Source organism: Aythya fuligula, chromosome 2, assembly GCF_009819795.1.
Source record: "Aythya fuligula isolate bAytFul2 chromosome 2, bAytFul2.pri, whole genome shotgun sequence".
NCBI lineage: Eukaryota > Metazoa > Chordata > Aves > Anseriformes > Anatidae > Aythya > Aythya fuligula.
The window spans coordinates 66,126,479-66,145,386 of NC_045560.1; the positions used below are offsets into that span (position 1 = coordinate 66,126,479).

The 18,908-nt window shown below is 38.0% G+C and overlaps 1 protein-coding gene across 19 annotated transcripts in view; it reads right to left on the bottom strand.

The window, feature by feature from the left end:
* Positions 1-18,908, bottom strand: part of CLASP2 (cytoplasmic linker associated protein 2) — a 138,982-nt gene that overhangs the window by 91,203 nt on the left and 28,871 nt on the right. For 14 of the 19 annotated variants that reach the window (XM_032180630.1, XM_032180643.1, XM_032180640.1 and 11 more), the window contains exon 8: positions 2,625-2,771. In XM_032180630.1, coding sequence (XP_032036521.1) covers positions 2,625-2,771 — 147 coding nt within the window. Of the gene's footprint in view, positions 1-2,624; positions 2,772-3,262; positions 3,474-16,656; positions 16,739-18,908 lie in introns of those variants that run through there. The other 5 variants (XM_032180649.1, XM_032180647.1, XM_032180646.1 and 2 more) reach the window with 2 other exon arrangements.

The following is an 18,908-nucleotide window of genomic DNA, read 5'->3' on the forward strand; positions in this document are numbered from 1 at the left end:
GTCACACAAGCTTAAAGAGAAGAATCTGCACTGAAGGATTGTTTCAGCTGTGGGTCACTGAGACGACCTGTAAGAACTTTGTTAAAAATAAAAAAAAAAAAGCAACATAGATACGCGAACTGCTCTGGCTTCTTCCTCCAAGGCTGAAATGTAAATTCTGGATATGTATACATACATGTACTTGTACACTCACATGCACAGAGTCAGAGACAACTTAAGTAAGCAGGACCAGCACGTGGCAGAATGGTGAAGCAAGCATTAGAGTCCTGAAATACCTGAAGCCAGTGCTTAGGAGGGAAAGGTGAGCCAACAACATCCCCTCTGTTTACAGGCTCTTAATGCAGTAGTGAGCAGGATTCAGGGCTGCACTATGTGGTAGAGCCCTACTGAATCAGCAAGAGCAGACAACTGCTAGAACCACAGATTGCCAAAGAAGGTAATTTGGGGGCTGAAAAAAAAAATCTTAGGTGTGCCTTTAGATGCTTGTAAAGCAGACCCAGACAGAAAGTGGATACAAAAGAGATCAAGTTTGTTCACATGCAACAAGAACCAGGAAGTCTCAAGATAAGCACAATAAGATGCTCTAACAGGACTCCTTGAAGCCCACGGTTATCTGTGGAGTGAAGCTCTCTAAACCCAGTGCTTTTGTCTGGTAAAGACTGTGTGCTTCTGGACACTTGCCTTGTTCATGTGCATTTATCTAGCAACCAATTCTGACTCCTGTTAGATAGGGTAGTAGGCTATACATAGACTTCTAATCTAAACTAGGTCCGCTGTTCATATGAATAAAGTTAGGGGAAACTCTTTACTTCTGGAAGATAACTTGACTTAGAAATAAAAATGGCACCTTCGCTAATGCTTTTTGATAGGCTAGGAGATGCAGGATTCGTAAATACTATTCAGAAGGGTAAGGCCCTCTAAATGCAGACATTTAACATTTCTATCTGCTAGCAAGCTGGTTACTAGACAAAAGTAGTTTCAGCACTGAAGACCAGAAGGCACATTTCTACCTTCTAGACATTTTGTGAAGAATACTGAAGTCAAAAGGAGAAGGTATAAATCAAGGAACAACCCAAATGCTCTATTTTTGGCATGCTTAAATGTTGTCCTTATTCCATGCTTTTTTTCTTCTCCATTTTATTATCTTTAAAAGATTGGCAATATAGGAAAGGGAGGAAAACCAACATTTTTTTAATTAACTCTATCTATCAAATTTCTAGATAAAGTGATTAACCAGTTAAGTGTTTATTCTGATCTTATTTCCCTTTCCCTGTTCTCTTACCTTCAGGCTTTTATTGAAAAGGTTTTTCACAAGTCCAAATGTAAAAGCAATTCCTCATTAACAAATATCTATACTTAATATTAGGCAATATCAATTATACTTATATTGAAACAGGAATCCGAAGTGTTCGGTTCTGGTACTACATTTTGCATGTAAAAACAAACAAACCAACCATGCTTTAACTTACAGGAGGTACACAAATAACAAAAAAATACTAATAGTTACTTCCAAGAGACAGCTTCCTTTATGAAATCTTTTAAGTGGTGCTTCATGATTCACTGAGTTGTAAGCACGAGTTGTACTACAGCACCGTTCATCCCACCCTATGGGAATCTTTTCAATATATCAGGAAGTCTGAAGATCACATAAGAGATGCAATAAATTGTCAAAACATGAGCTATATCTTATTGACAAGCAAATGCATAAGGCAGCTGGTTTGGCATGCATACCTTAGTTCAATTTTTTTCTTTGCTTTGGAGTTCATATAAGAGGATGTTTCATGAATAGGCTCTGGAAAAAAATGACTCAAAAAATCCCTTAATAAAAAAATCACTTTTTCATAAAATGCCATACCTGAAGCATGGTATACTTCCACTTAATTATGTATTTTTCTGAATATGTACATGAACCATCAAAAAAGCTATTACTTTTTTTTAGAGCAGTAAACAGTTGCTTGTTAGATTCTGCCCCTCCTCACTATAAAAAAGGAAAAAGAAAAAAAAAGAAGGGGGGAGGATGTCCACATTCAACAGTTACAATTAGTCAGCATCATCATTACCCTGCTTTGAAGTCTACCATGCAAAAAAATCTGGCAAGTGTTTTGGCCTTCATTTTTGTCTTCTACAACCAATTTCACATTACTCTTGACAGTTTAAGGAGTAAGAGAAGTCACTGAGTTGCACTACATACCTCTGTTGAGGTACACAATTGATGGCTTGCCCTTTCTAACCATGTGAAATGGTGTAGGCCTTAGAGCAAAAATCTCACCTACACAGAGCTACTCCAGAAATTGACAATACATTCATTTATATATTAAGTCATGTGTGAATTCCATCAAAGAAGCACCCATATACTCATTTTACCAACACAATTACCACCTTCAGATGTTTGTTTCATTTATCAGAGGCCTCTATAAGCTAAATGTACATCCAAAAAGCCAGACAGACATGCACACACTTTTACATACAACTAATTACATAAAAGATGGTCCCTTACTGTTTCCAGCTCTGCAAAGAATACTGCAGTCATGAATTAAACATCACCTCCCAAAGTTCCATTCTGTACTCTCTCTTAGCAAGGTTTCTGGGAACACCTATTAGGGACTTGAGTAGGTTTACATTACCTCCAACCTTAGGCCCACCAGCCGAACCCGGCTTTCTTGTACTGTTGGAAGGATTTCCTGGCTTTTTAGGTGCAGGAACCTTAAAGGCTGAAGCAGCTGATGATGGCCTATTTCCATCCACCGACTCGTCATCATCAAAGCTTTTGTCTGGAAAAGGATACATTAAATAAAAATAAAACCATTAGAATGAAGGTATATTTATTTGCTGATCTGCTATTTTGTTTCACATTTCACAGAGATTCACAAAATGCATAAATAAAAAAAGGATTTATCACTTCGTCCTCTGTCTGTGACCTGGGAATAAAATGACAATGGTAAATAACATTTTCTACACAGCAGTGCTTATAAAACATTCTTTTGCCTCCTTAATTAACCACTCTAAAATTGCATGCAGAAAATGAATCCTACACATTCATTCCCACAAAGGGAAAATATCTTTGCACAGATTGATTTTTTTTTGCCCATTTCTGAATATTTTCTCCAAAGGACAGCCTTAATATGATTTTTATCATTGCAGTCTACTGCTTCTCCCTTTTCTCCCTTTTACTCACGCATGCATTTTTCTGCTGCACATCCTCCCACAATGTGTCTACCAGCACTCCCTGCCTCCTTCCTTCCACACTGATTTTTCAACTTACAATCGCAGATCCGCTTGCAGATCAGCCGCCTCATTCCTCTGATAGCTCTTAAATCCCCTTGCTCTAGGACAGACCCAGCACTTCACATGGCCGCAACGCAGTGAATTCTCAACCCTAAGCGAAGATGTAATGGGAACCTGCTCGCAAACACCCTACATCCTCCGCTGAGGTTTGTGCCGGCATCTTTCTCTGCCTTCCCTGCACTAGGTGCCGGCAGAACCAATGGGCTGCGAGGTGACATCATCGGCAAGGAGAAGGTGGGAATCCTTCCTGCAAATAAATGCGTTCCCACACGCTGTGTCCGCCACAATTGCCATCCTGCTTTCAAGCCATTAGACTGCCTGCCCACTGCACTTCGGGGTTTGTGATCCTCTCTCCTATGAGCACAGTTTTGTTAATATCTAAGCAAGGGAGGGATTAATCTCTAGTCACTACGTAAAGCAGCCCCAGTGCTTCAGAAAACAAAACCTGCAGCAGAACACAACCGTTTATCAACCCACTTAGTGGAGGAAGGATTTGTCTAAGCATCGACATGGAAAATGTTCTCATAGTAACTAAAATGGGCCAGGCTGAGCCCCAGCTGCATTACAGTAATAGAAGATCAATTTAGCACATTACCTTCTCTAAAACCTGTCACGTCTAAAAAAATAAAATTAATTGCAAACCCTTGTTATCTCTGGAAGGGAGACTATTTACCCATTGCTTATCCAGAGCTTGTTTCCAGCAAATTATCAACTATATTTAATAATAAAGCCTCCCAAAGGGAAGCAGCTTTCATTAAAATGGTAAAGCAAGGCTCTTCCCCTCTCTGCAGCATTCGCAACAAAACCTAACGTTAGAACAACCCACATTTAACATGTCAGAGATCACTGGTCCTGTAGTGAAGACATTTTCCTAGCACCAGCAAAAAGCTGTGTACTGCACTAAAAAAATCTTGATGATTGAAGAAACAGCAAAAAAAAAAAAAAAAAAAGGCACAAGAAACCTCTGGACACACAGTGACAGCTTGCATGGCGATCATCCCGCCCTCTCCTCTCTCACAAACGCCAGCTTGTGAGAGAAGCTCCCCATGCTCACTGGGGTGCAGATCTGCCAGGTATGGGGCCACGGCATCACCCCCGGCCCCACATTGCTGTGGGAGCAGCACGGGGCTGCACAGCCCTAGGGCTGGGGAGGCAGATGCATTCCCATCCCTGCTACTTGTGCTCCCAGCAGCACAAAAAGAGCCAGGCGTCACGGTTTTGAACAGGGAACGCCACCAAACCGATGCCAGGTTGAATGTAATAAGTGTCATACTGTAATAGGGATGCAAATGATGATTGTTAAAGTCTAGGATGCCTGCAACGCTACAGGTAATTTTAGAACAGCATTAGGTAATATCTTGCAAATTTTTAAGCAGCCTGAACAGCCTGACACATTAATACGCTATTGTGAAAACCGATCAAATGTAAATATTAAAATAAAGCAACAAAAACATTTTTGATTTTTACCATTCAAAATGAAACACGCTACATTTCATGCTACCAAACTGCATAACAATGCAGCACTGATATGCAAATGTTGCACAAGAGGCCTTTGAAAAAAAAATGAATTTATTTACAGCACAATGTTAAAAATATGAAGTGAGCATTTGCTCATTTAAGCAAAATCTCCTAATCAAAAGAAACCACCAAAAACAAACAAACAAACAACAACAAAACACCTAACAACAGAAACTGAACAACCCCAAACAATGCTGTACTCTGGGAAGCAAACATTCCTAGTTACTGACATGTTGTGTAATTAGGGGCCCATATATTAAACAATGCTCTGGATAATATAGTCATATTTCTAAACCTCAAAGACTTTTTTTTATACACCAAACATTGTTAACACTGGATTAAAAAACCTACCCTATGAAATAGTTTCATACACTTATTCTGTCCGCAGGAAAACCTAGCCTTTAAAAAGCCATTTTTTTACATTTCTTTTTTCCCCACCCCTTCAAATGCAAAAGGATTTTTGGAATCATAGAACTCACCTTGACCACTGATACATAGACATTCTTAACTGGTCTTTTTCATGATTTATGTTAAAAAAAAAAAAAAAAGTACAGTCACCACAAGTTACAGCACATTACCATCTTAATTCTAAGTTTTAAGGCTAAAGTAGTAAGTGTTGAGGTGTATTTTTTTTTTTTTAAATAAAGAAGAACAGGAAAATTTTGTACCATCTTTCACAGAAACTTAAGTTTTTCTCCACCCATTTAGGCTGTCACAGCTTTATTTCCCTAGGCTTTATTAACAGCGTAATACCAATTTATCTTTAGAAACACTTCATTTTCAGAAAGACCCCTAGCAGTATTTGTGAATACCTGAAACCTGCAATCTTCCATGAAGACATGCTTTCCATGCGTTCTCACTTGAGTGCCATGACACTAGTTTGCCTCTTTTACAAAAGCACTTCCACGTAGCCCAGTGCCCAGACCTCTGGCTCAAGGTACAATTGTTAATCCACAGGGCAGAAGCAAGGTGTGGGTCTACAAAAGCCAGCAGAACTGAGACAATTTATTACACGCCCCCAGTTAGCTCCCGTAAGAGGGCTGAAGCTCCTGACTCCCCGTGTGCAGCATGACGACGGTTGTACTGACAGCACCCAGCTATGACTGTAACAGTAGTTTTGCGTAGTCTGCAAATGAAGTTATTTTCTCCAATGGAAGCCATAAAAGACTAAATATAATTGATAGTTTCAAATCAAGTCCATCTGAAGGATGCAAACATGTTTTCAATCTAGAATGACTTTGATAAAAACAACTAAAAGCAATTTAAAATGTATTAAGATAATTTACTAGGCCAAACACTTTCAGCATATCTAATTGAACATTTGCAAATATACCTGACAGCTGAAAGAACATTCTCCTAGCAGCACTTATTGCTAGCAATGTACAAAACATGTGAAAGGAAGAACACAAAGAAAGAGACCACATCTCAGTTAAATCTCCTAAGACTGTCCTTGTACTCAGTACCTTCATTCTAAATCTCAATGGATAGTAAGGGTATTGGTGCTAAGTACTTCCCCACAGAAAGCCTGGAATCTAGCATTGCCAAAAGCTCCTGAAGAAACCTAGAGAGCACCAAAGGTTCTCACTCTGGTACAACTTTGCTTCCAGATGAAGAACTTCCAGCTAGAAAAGTACCAAAAAAGGTTGTTATATTCATAAAGCTAGCAACACAAGTTCCAGCATTACAAGTTTTCTCCTCTACAGTAATGAGAGCTCTGCAAAGTCAGCATGTGTTGTACAAGGGCTCCATAGCAAGTGAACAGGTATCCAGGAGTTCAGGTAGATTTCTACAAAACGCTTCAGAAGAGTCAATAGAGTGTTTCTAGTAAAACAAACAAACCAACCAACCTGACCAACAGATTAGGCTCTAGAGTTTGGTAAACTGTAAGTTTGATAAAGTTATTTGAAGATTAAATCCAGACACAGCTGTTCTACTAAAAACAGAAACCAGATTTGTGAACCACAGCAAAGGTTCAAATACCAAAATTCTTAAGTAACGCACTATGCAATTTGAATTAAAAGTAACTAAAAGATAAAGGATATCTTTCTGTCTTGTAGCACTACCTTCGGTGGCCAGATTATACATATGTATTACCTGTTTTAAAAATTATTCAGACATGTCAAAGGATAAATACTTAAAAGCAAACTCAATATTCAAAGAACATTCCAGTATTCCAAGTGCTGAAAACGTCTTAACAACCTATTTACTCTGATTTGGTTTTCAAGCAATAATGGTAATTACAGATGTACGCAGGGACAAAAGAAAATCATAACCTTTTCATATCTACAGAAAAAAAATATTGATATTTATTAAGTGAAAATTAATTTATTGCTACCACAACTCAAGTTTTTACCTATTTGGTCTTACGAGTAATAGAATTGATGTGATGTTTAATATCTAACATTTTCTAAGTCACAGACAACAATGAAAGAAATGCATCATCATCTATATGCCTGTAGAAATAGATCTACACTCTGCTCACGTTACTCAGAAGAAGCTCATCAGAAGATAACTGATCTTAAAGCAGATCCCTAAGTAACACCACAGTAAGAAAAAAACAAAAAAAAGCAACAAGATCCCTTGCAGTAACAGCGAACTAAAGCTGGCCATAAAGGCAAAAAAAGCACCAGTCAAGATCTTGCACGGGCTGTGAATACCAGTATGTGGTGTTTTAAAGTAGGTACAGAGTAGTCAAAGAGGACAGTCTAATGAAACCGCTTCTAAACCTTGATTTTTGTTAAAAACATGTCCTTCCTATAAACATTCTTCTTTCAAGTATTGCTAACATATACTATGATTTTGGACTACTCTTAACAGTTCCTCTTCCACACCATAAACTGTTTATAAAAACGTTATTGCAAAATCACACCTCAGCAAAACAATGACAAGTAGATTCAACTCCCAACCTTTCCCTCCCACATCCTGCACCTACCAAGAGGCTCCAACTGCCAGTTGGTGCTGCACAGACATAGCCAGCATTAACTACTTGAACAGCTGGGACTGGGTCAGTAGCTTGCTTCCAGCTGAACTGGTACAGCCGGCAACAGTTTCCACCAAGCATGAAAAGGAAGCCGCAAGCACTAGGGATGCATCAGGTTAGTTGATCCTTATAATCAATATTTCAAGCCAATGCCCCAACTATTTAGCAAGCACTTTATCCCTTACACATCAGATATTCCATACAGCAGGAATCTGTTTGTCCTACCACAAAGGACAGGATTCAGCTCCCTACACCCATTCATTCTAAACTCAATTTAGACAGTCCTGGGCATCCTGTCTACCTCCAGCTGACATTCCAGAAGGGCACCTGTCTCCCACAGGTCTTGTGCCACACTCTGTACCATGTGGCTCAGCTGGAAGTTGCAGAGCATCTTAAAAGGCACTACCTGCCTAAGTTTAGGCAGCTGAAGCACGCCCAAGATGCTTTAGACCAAACATAAAGGCAGAATTCCCAGTCATTATCCCTGTGCCAGTGAAGGTAAAAGAAAACAAACAAACAAACACCACACCAAACAACAGCAAAATAAACAATAAAGCACAGAAAATAAAACAAATAAACACTATGTATTGCAACCAATTCTAAAGCCAAATTCACTTAACGTGCCGCTTTTTTCAGGCAGTTCTAGTGGACTACAGCATCTTAAAACAAGGAAAAACACAAGCACAGGAAACCCCAAATAGTAACAGGAATGGGGCAAACGAATCAGCTAAATGTATCACAATTTTTTAATTGGATCAACAGCATAATGTTCCCCTAACATTCCAGTAAGATTGCAAGGTGGAGCATGGCTCCACTGATCGCTACAGCACAGTGAAATAGGTCCATGCCAGATGTGCCTTGAAACAAACAAAACAAAAGAAGAAAAACATAACACCAAGAATCTAAATGAATGTGGCAAGAGAAGAGGGGAAAACTGGAAAGAAACTAGACCTGAGAGAGACATTCAGAAAATAAATGTTTAGGGATGGCAATGGCACTTGCCACAACAATTATTCCCATTTCTTAAAGCCTAAGAATTATACTATATTTATATAATACTTATAATAATAATAATAAATTATTATTATATAATAATGTATAATTAATAATAATCTAATTAATAACTATTTAACAATGTAATTAATAATAATACATGTATTATTATACTTATATTATTATAATTTTATTATATATTATATATTGATATTATAGTATAATTCTTATATAATTATTATAATTATACTAATAATTTATCCATTTCCCTCAATAGTTTCATGAAAGACTATCTTCAGAGAAGACTTAATTCAGTGAAAATATAAAATATTCCAATAGTATTTTCCTCACCCCAAATAAAAGCTAGGCTTACACTCCATAAACTCTATTGTCTGTCTGAAAGACGCGATTTAGAAGACAAAGTTTCAAACAAAGCTGCAAAAAGCCAAAACAAGCAGCTGAGCTTTTTTGCCCTTCCAAGCCAAGCTTTGTCCCAGTCTCTAGTTCTGAAATATCTTCCTCAAACTGAAGTAATTTTCTCATTTTAATCATTAGCTACTACAATTAAGGGAAGGATTTTGCAAATCTGGACCTATCTTTTACATTTGCAGCACCTGTAAAATGATTTCCACTGTCCAGTTGCATTTGCAGAACTATTTCCTTTAGTCAGTTTTAAATTATTTACCTTCCAATTGGCCTTTCCTTTGTTACGCATTTCCCAAATGTTACTCCATAGTGAAGATGCAGTCAGTATTTCCGTACTTTGAAAGTCAACAACTTTATTCACAGCTTTCCTCAGGTGCATTGAATAGTCTCCTAAATCAACACCTGGCAGTCTATGGCCTACCAGTAACTAAAGAATGATTTAGTCAGTAAAGGGAAGAGGGAGGGGGAAGAAAAGGACAGCCAGGATTTGTAGAATTCATGACAAGGCACCATCTACAGCAGGATTCACAATTAAACATGAAGAAAGTACATACTTAGTTTCATTTTTCCTCAACATTTCTAGGATGCTGTTGCTTAAAGGCCACACTACACTCAGTGCTAACATGTTAACATAGTGTTGTGGGAATAACAATCAAAAAAATAAGCGTAGAAAGAAGAGAGACATTATTTGTAGAGGAAATCACAAATAGATAATTTCTGATAATTTCTGATAAATCAGCATAGGTTGATTCGGTACCTGTATCGCAGTAACTGCTGGGAGTACTCCTCTGCTCCAGCACAAAGTAAAATTTTAAACACCTGTACTGAGGTGGGTATCCTTCTATGAAATTTTAGAAGGAAAATGACAGAGGCAGGAACGTCTGAAACAATCAAGACCTGTGGCAAATGAATATGAATACTCCCATATAAAGTCTCTCTACCCAGACAGTGATTGTAATGAAACTGGGTAGTTCACTTAAAATAGTAATAACCAAAAAGAAATAAAAGGTTTGAAGAGGATTTTTACTTCTTCATGGCTGGTAAATCTATGAGCTACAAAAAAGGACTTGGCTATGATTTATTTAACTGTTGTAGCCTGCTTACTGAAGACCTGATCATTGGAGAAATACCTCACTCCAGCTGCTAAAGATACCAATAGCTTTTTTGAAGGTAAAACTACTTTCTTGAAGTATAAGCCTGTGCTATTCATCTTTAAAATATTCTACAACTTCATAGCTGCTCTTTGTTCAGTAGGCCTGGTCTCATTACATAGGCTCCCTAAGTCTTCTTCGCAAGTTTCCTTTGTACACTGAGTATCTACTCTCAGTAGCTTCAGTATGTACTTCAGCAAATCCATTAACCTATTTTAAAACAACTATATTTAATATGAAAACACATTACATTTGGTTAGAATCCACTATGCATGAATTACAACATGGGGTACTGTAGTTCAGAAAAGTGAGAAAAAAGGACCATTGCCTTTGTACTTGTAGCTAAGTCAGTCAAGCAACTGGCACCCACTGAGGAAGGAATTGTTTGCAGTAGTTCCAGTACCTAGTTCAGTTAAATTCAAATGTTTGTATGAATATTTAAATTTCAAAATATTAATTAGGAATATATCACCACAAAGGTGAGAGAGGCAGATTTAAGGACCACGTTCATTCACCTTTAACATGTATGATATGCCCCTTCATTATCACATATATGTGTGATATATATCACGTAATATCAGTAAGAACACTTAAAGAGAGCTCAAATTGTGATTTACTATTAAAGATTGACAATGATAGATTTAACATCAGAGAAATTACTTGAGCAGAAAAAGCTTACATTACTTCTTAGCTTATCCAATTTCTGTGTGTTAAACTATATTTGCATGTTGGAAATGGAAAACAGCAAGACAGATTCAAAAATAAAACACAGCTCCTAAAGGTGGAGCAAGCGTATAGCTTTAATATGAACACACAGCAGTAAAGAGATTTATTATTTCTAATTTTACTCTAAATGCATATAGTTCAGGAATTAGAAAATAACATTTATCTGAACATGAAAACATGCATACCACAGCACAGAATAAAAGGGGTTGTTAACGGCCTTTGAGCTCACTAGCCAACCTGTTCTCTACCTAACATACTCAGGACTGGAGATTAAGAAATTATGCCAAATTACCTTCTATTTATTCTCAATGCTGCAGCTTTACTGTAGGTGAAAAAAAAAACTGTGGTTTTATTACCATAGACTCCACTGAACTTCATATAGAAAATGAAAAAACCTCACATCAGATCTGAAAAATCAGAAGTGTCTGGCATGCAGCTAGACAGTTTTAGTAGATGCCATTTTTCTTCTGTAAGAACATCACCTAATCCCCAAATTAAACATTTTACATGCTCTCCTCAATGTTTCTAAGGAGTTTATAAAAAATATATAAATTTAGTCGATGATGAAATTTAGACCAAAAATTTTAGACTGATTTTAGACCAAAAAAATCTATGCAGAAGTGCTTTTGACTCTAAAGTTCAATAGCAAACCTTGTATTTCAGAAGTCAACTGCTTTAGAGACTTTTACCAGTTCTACACACAAAATGATCATTGATGGTAAAAGGGTATTTTGGCAAAAATACATCTACTTAGGTTAATTGCTTGGGTGGCCAAGGAACTTCACAGAGTTCTGGCATTCCACCAAAGCAAAAATATCTAATTTTAAGACAATGAGTTTCTCCTCAAGGCTGTTAAAAGTTTTTCTCTGCATCTTCATCTCTTCTCCTCACCTTTCCTGAGGCTCCAACCATCTACAGTTCTGAAGGCTTTGAAATGTTTCACAGCTGAAGAGCAGGATTTTTACAATCAATTAAATACATGTGAACCTATACCATTAAACTGGTAACTTCAAAAATTCCATTGCCTATATTCCATACAACTGTACAACTCCTTTGAATTTTAAATTACAGCTACTCCTTGTAAGCATCTAAAGATATAGCTGGTTTTCAAAAGCACTAGAAGGCTCTTTCCTGTTTCCCTATAGAAGCATATTTTGATGGAGTTCAGAAAGGAAAGGATTCACAAACCATGAACACAAGTCTTTGAAACTAAGGTACATTTATAAACACAATATACAGAGTGGAATCTGACTCAGGTGAACGCTATAGCAGAATCCTTACTTCTGAAGAAGATAATCTGACATGATCCATTTATGGCTTACTTTCTTTTCAGTATTTACAACAGCTATACTTTATTAAAAATGACATAGAAACAGTAACTCTTCATATTTAATAGATAACAAAGATGAACATTACCTGGCAAGGCAAATATCCAATTAGTCATGTGAAAGAATCTGTCAAAGAAAATGCTTAGTAGACTATAAATTTCTCCTTGGGCTGTTGGCAATCCTAACACTCATTTCAAAATTTACATTTTTTAATATGTATATACAAACACATATTTAAAATGTATATATGTTATATACATACGTAATATTATAATATATAAACCATAGTCTGGATTAATCAAAGATGTTTCAAAAAACAGGATATTAATTGAAACACCAAGGTTTTTTTCCCTCAATATAACTTATTCCTAAAAAAAAAAAGGAAACATACTCCCCAAAGGCAACTAACACTTCCAGGTGCCAAATTAGGCATACCTGGAAACCTTTTCAGTGAACTGTCATGCTTAAGGAAAAAAACAACCTCCCCCACAAAACAAAACAAAAATGAAACATCCATACACAAGCTTCTTGAAACTGAATACCAAAAGTTCCTTTAGACTTAACGAATTTCATTTAGAAACCAGAAGACAAAAGTTACTCATAGTTATATATATATAGTTCTAGAATAATAAGTGTAGTTATTACTCTAGAATCCATGGTTGTTTTGAGAAACTAAGTGTATGTTTTCATGTTTGCAACTCCGAGCATTTGTTATCAAGGAAACAGAGTTGCTTATTTCTTACTGGAAGCTTTTTTAAATTCATACCAGTGTTGAACCTTGCTGTGTTCATCCATTCTATGAGCAGAAATGGTTCCTTTTAATACAGCCCTTGGCTGCTTTACACATTCCCTCCCTCTCCCACTTAGTTGTTTCACTGTTCCAGTGTTCTTTTACAGCTACTAGCAATGGTATGCACACTTTATAGACAAAACGCTACTCAGAACCTATGCTAATCAGTGAGAGTACCATATGACTTTACAGTGAAAAGAAGCTTTCAACTGGTTTGATTCAGAACAGCTACCAACTTCCAACTTACAGCATCTGTCCTTCATCTCTTAAGCACAAAGAGTAAAGCCATTTCTCAAACCAATGTGCCTACCAGCTGCTAACAATGGAAGAGGAGCAGTGCACAGCAATTAGAGGGAAGGGAGCCAGTGCAGGCACAGTTAGTATGTTTAGAAACAGCCCCAAAGAACAGAAAAGGGAACAAGTGATGCATTTCTATTTCCCAGTACCTCCCTCTATTAGGGTCTAAAATATTTGCTTCAGGAAATGGCTTGGGACAGTAGAAAGCATCACAGCTACATCCTGTCCATTTTCTAGGCCAACCGAACAACAAATTTATTACCATCATCCACAGGACCATGTGGGTTTAAAAACCCTCCACCCTCGCACCAAATTAAGATAAAGTCATAAATAAACATCAAAAATGCAAATACACGGCAATTTTATATATTTGAAAGCAAGCTATTGTCTGAACCACAGCTACAGTTTCTGTACCTTTAATATGCCTTTTTTTTTTTTTCAGTTGAAAGTAAAATATTAAAGTTGGACAGCACCCACATTTTACAGAAAGTACTAATCAGATTAAAGACTTAGGAAGACAGCCTTCCGCTCAGCAGAACATCAGAGAATAGAAGATTGTTCTTGTACTCTAGGACCATGCATACATTAATGAGGTATTTTGAAAGAAGACAAAACTCGTAACTTGATATGCATATGTAGTGAGATATAAGGATGATTCTTACTATATTTACATATAGTTACTAGAATACACAACTAAATCAGTTACATGTACTTTATCATTTGAAACATGACAAGTGCTTTAAGCCATGAAACATCATGACATAAAAAAAATCCAATAAATACATTTCTTTCTTTCATCTGTATGATCCAAAATATAACACTTAATATATGCTAATCAGGCAAGTGTTGGCACCAAATACATCTGCTTACAAAGCTGATTAGATGCTTTCAGATAGCTCTCAAATACCTTACGTCTGGAACTGCAATGTTTACTGCATCTGAACAAAACTTCTGCCTAATCTCCCTTTCATGCCTCTTCTCCCTGCCCCAAGTTTTAAGCAGATAATCTTTTCCTTATTTCAATTATCGTGTTGAACTGAGAGCAGGACAGTCCCTTACCTACAAAATAGCAGAGTAGCACAATGAAGTCAGTGACAATGTGACAAAGGGCAGATGGAAGCCACTGAACTACAGGTCACCAAGGGAATGTACAATGCAATGAGCCACCCTGCAAATACCTTTGCTACCTCCTTAACACCCTAATCTGTTTATCAACAGATAAGGTCAGAAATGCAACATCCTCTCCAAGAAACAAGAAATCCAGAGTGAGAAACAGTTCTTGACTAGTCTTCCTCAGCAACTTGCAGAACAAACAGGCCTACATTCACAGAAGTATGTGAAATGCCTTTAAATCAAGGCACTGAATGCTTTCTCATTGGCATGCATTCAGCACAGTGGAAGTAACAATTCAATTGTTTGCGCTGGACCACAAACAATACTGTTTTCTTCCTCTACATGCTCCAAACAAAAAATTGGAGAGCCTGAGACAGTTAACAGAGGGATAAACAGAAGACTTGCCTCTGCCCTTTAATCTTCACTTGAGAAATCAGATTAAGATCCAACAACTAAGCACCACATTTTATTTACATTTCTGCTTGTGCTCAAGAAAACTGAAAGAATGCAGAGAGTTAGAATAAGCCAGTGTCTTGCACTCAGGACAAAATGTTGAAATCATGACCTCTATATAGTACTTCCAAACATACTCCATGCAGTTTTACAGCATATCTAGGCAAACCAAATGAAATAAACTAACGTTTCTGTTCTCTGGCCTACCTGCACAGCAGCCTTCCAAACATCAGCCCACCTTCACAAGCAGTAAGTCAAACGTACACACTGGCCACAATGAAGAGCCATTTTGTCAAGAAAGACAATTCTCAAAGGCTACTGAATTACTAACCTTTAAACAAATTGTTTCTGCTATGTTGCAGGATATGCAGGACACTCACAAAACAGAAAATGAGAGCTAAACCGGCATATCAATTCAGAAATAGAAGTCAAAAAGTTCTCTTAATAGTTGCTAGGGTTTTGTTTTCCCTAACAACTTCACAGCACAATGCCAAAAGACTGAATTCCTTGTAAATGTGGTAAGCAATAGTTTTAAGAGAGACCAGCAGTTACATAATCATCCTACACACTCTTAATTGTATCTGGCATTATTGCTCAAAGCTCCCACACAGAACATCAGCTGACTGCCTGAACAGTACTTTGTTCTTAGTGCCTTTGTTAATGACAAATCTAATCATACAAGGGAGAGCTCCACAACCACCCTCACTTTATAAACCTCGAACATTACAGAACCACAAAAATCCCATCGCTTTGCCTAGGGAATACAGTTATTCCTTAACAGGCTACAGCTTGCACCCTTAATCTGCAAGTTACCACAATCCATGTTTACATCACAGAGAACCAGGCTGCTTCATGGGAAACAAACACTAAGGAAAACATTCTTAGGAAAGAAATGAGCAACAAAGACCTTACTTAACCTGACTTCCCTTGCAGCTTGCCAATGACAAATAAAAACAAACAACAGAAAAATGCCTGAATATTTTGAACACTGCAGCACAACCTTACATTTGCTGCTCTGCTCCCTCTGTTTCAGCTCCACACAGTCAAAGAACTAAGTGGTGAATGTAGATTTCAAGACGCTTTAGAAGAGGTCTTCTCTAGGATTCCTACTGCTGATGTCTTAGCAAATTCAGATAAAAGATTCACCTTAATTGAAGTAGTTAAACTTTGTGAGAGAAGCTTTTCGCCTTAATTTAAGTGCTTAAACTTTGTAAAAGGAGAGGTTTTAATATTATTTAGGGATGTAATTAGCAAACGCAAAAGCTCTCTTCGTTCATCCTAAAACTTGCTTCAAGCTCAAAGGCAGCTCGTCAAGTTTCTCTGAAAACAACAAGGGGTACAGAGGAAACCACGGCCGCCAGGAAACGGGACATACGTCCAGTTTTGAGAAAGACAGAAGCATGGATCCTGCGGTGCTTCACTGACCTACTTCAGGGGTTTGTGTAACGAGGCACCATGCCCAGCCGCGACCCACGCCTTCACCCCACACACAGCCCGGCCCCTGCAGCGAGCCCCCTCCTGCCCGCCCGCATCGCGGGGGGAAGAAGAAGAGGAGGATAAGGAAGGAGAGGACCCTATGATGGCGCCGTTACTCACCGTCCCCCACCGCCATCATAGCGCGGCTCCCAGCCACCACAGCCACCGCCCCGCTTCAAAATAGCAGCCCTGCGCGGCGCGGCCCGGCCCGGCACGGCCCGGCCCCGACTCTTACAGCGCTCCGCCCCGGGCCCGCCTCGCCCCATCAGGGAGCCACCCTCCTGGCCCACGGGGCTGACGGAGGCGGCCTCCGGGCAATGGCTACTAGCGGCCTGTTCCTGCCTCGGCCCCGGGTTAAATAATAACAAAGTGTTTCCTCGCGATTTGTTGCCTCTTGTCCAAGGGTGAGTTTCAAGTTTGGCAGGGGTTGTCGCTGGGAGAGGCAGGGAGCTGGCAGCGGCTGTAAACCGCTCACCTGTAGCAGGGTGGGTGCTCAGTTGGGGAAGGTCCTAGAAACATGCAGAAAGGCCTTAAAAAACGTTGTGTGCATCAGCCTGCGCCCGTCATCGACTTTCAAACACAATCAAACTGAAAGTACTGCTTTGCTGCTCCGCAAATTTTCATATTTCAAGATACTAGCTACCACGGGTAACAGCTGAAATTTAAAATTTCAGCCAGAATATGATGTCACTGTCTCCATAGAAACTCTGTTTCCACAAAGAAACCAACATAGGGAAATACAAAAAAAAAACCACCAACAACAAAAAACGTAATACGGCAAAACAGATACATGCTAGTTCAATGGATTTTTCTTACCTTTTTTTTTTTTTTTTTTTTTTTTTTAGGAGAACATAATAACTTGACTGCATCTTTATCACCTGCAACATAGTTCCCCCTTAACTGTGATACTAAAATCGCTGTATCCTATCACCTATTTACAAAGCTAACACTATAGCACATAGCATTTAAATAGGAAAACTGCATGGGTTGAATAGAGACATACAATTTACATTCAGTTCAGATCATTCTGTCTACTGAATGGAGTAAAGTGTAGAGCTCAGTGTTATTATTTTCCCTACTTTTAATTCTACGTCTCAAAATTTACACTACTGCCCAATACTGGAGTTGGTTTAAATTCTCTTAGTGAAAACAGTATTTACAAACCCCAGTCAGCAGAAACAAGTGCTTTTGCAGCTTTGAGATTGGCTGCTGGGTCTGTTTCCATAGAAATTAAAATTCATTTGCTGAGAAATGGGGAGGTGCTTTAAAGAACCTTCCTGGTTTGCAGGGGTATGAACATTTCTGTTGGAGTGGAAGGGCATGACAAGCACTACATGCAAGGCTTAGCATGACAGACAAACACATCCTGATACGATTCTCGTGATACGCTGCATTGTTATGAATGTAGACAAAACACAAGGTTTTCCATAGTGCCTTCCATGCTTCTTGCCTGTTTGTTGGCTTTTGAAGCTCCTTTAAATGAAAGCTTCATCAAATGAAGGACAAAGCCCAGCTAAAGCACTAACAAATAGAAAAATCTCTTTTCAGTAACATTTTAAAAATAACAGTATAGATGGATTCAACAGATAAAAGCAGTTCAACGAAAAATACTGAAACAAATGTACTACAGGGATTCTGTCTCTGGGACCGAAACAGATGGACTCATAGTAACTTTTGCACTGAATTTGCCACCTACAAGACAAATCATTTATACCACTGTATGTAAGCACTGACACCTGCATTGTACAGATGAGATAAAATGGCTTAAAGAAAAAGAAACGTTGTCTACTCTCATAAGATACAGACCAAAAGTTCTTCAGTGCTATGTAAACTAGTCCAGCAATAACTATGTTGTATTTATATTTTCATATACATCTAAATTATTTCAACACATTTTTATTCCTTCCTCTAACTTTCTCAGTTCTCCTGAGAACTGCCAACAGAAAACACGCATGTAAAATGTATCTTTGAACAGCTCAAACCTATGCGGTAGCATGAACTTTAAATGTAAAAACCAATGGTTTACCCTTCCAAAAGGAATAAATCTACAATCTAACAGAACAGTTATGTAAAATATTTTCCTCCAAAATTAACACATATTTTCTTCTCTTTTTTCTATCAATCCTTACAGATCTACTATTCTACTCTTCAGGTGTTCAAGAATAGCAATGTTTTACTTCAAACCGGAATGCAACATAAAACTCTATTAGCTCAAGGAAAAGGTTTGAAAACACATTTTCTTCAAACCTACAATCTCTTCAATTTTTACACAAACAAGAGAAAGGTAAGAACATTCAAAATGAAAAAGTGCATTTCCATCACATGCATTCCTCAAAATCATAGAAAAAAAAACTCTTGCACAGTTACTTCTT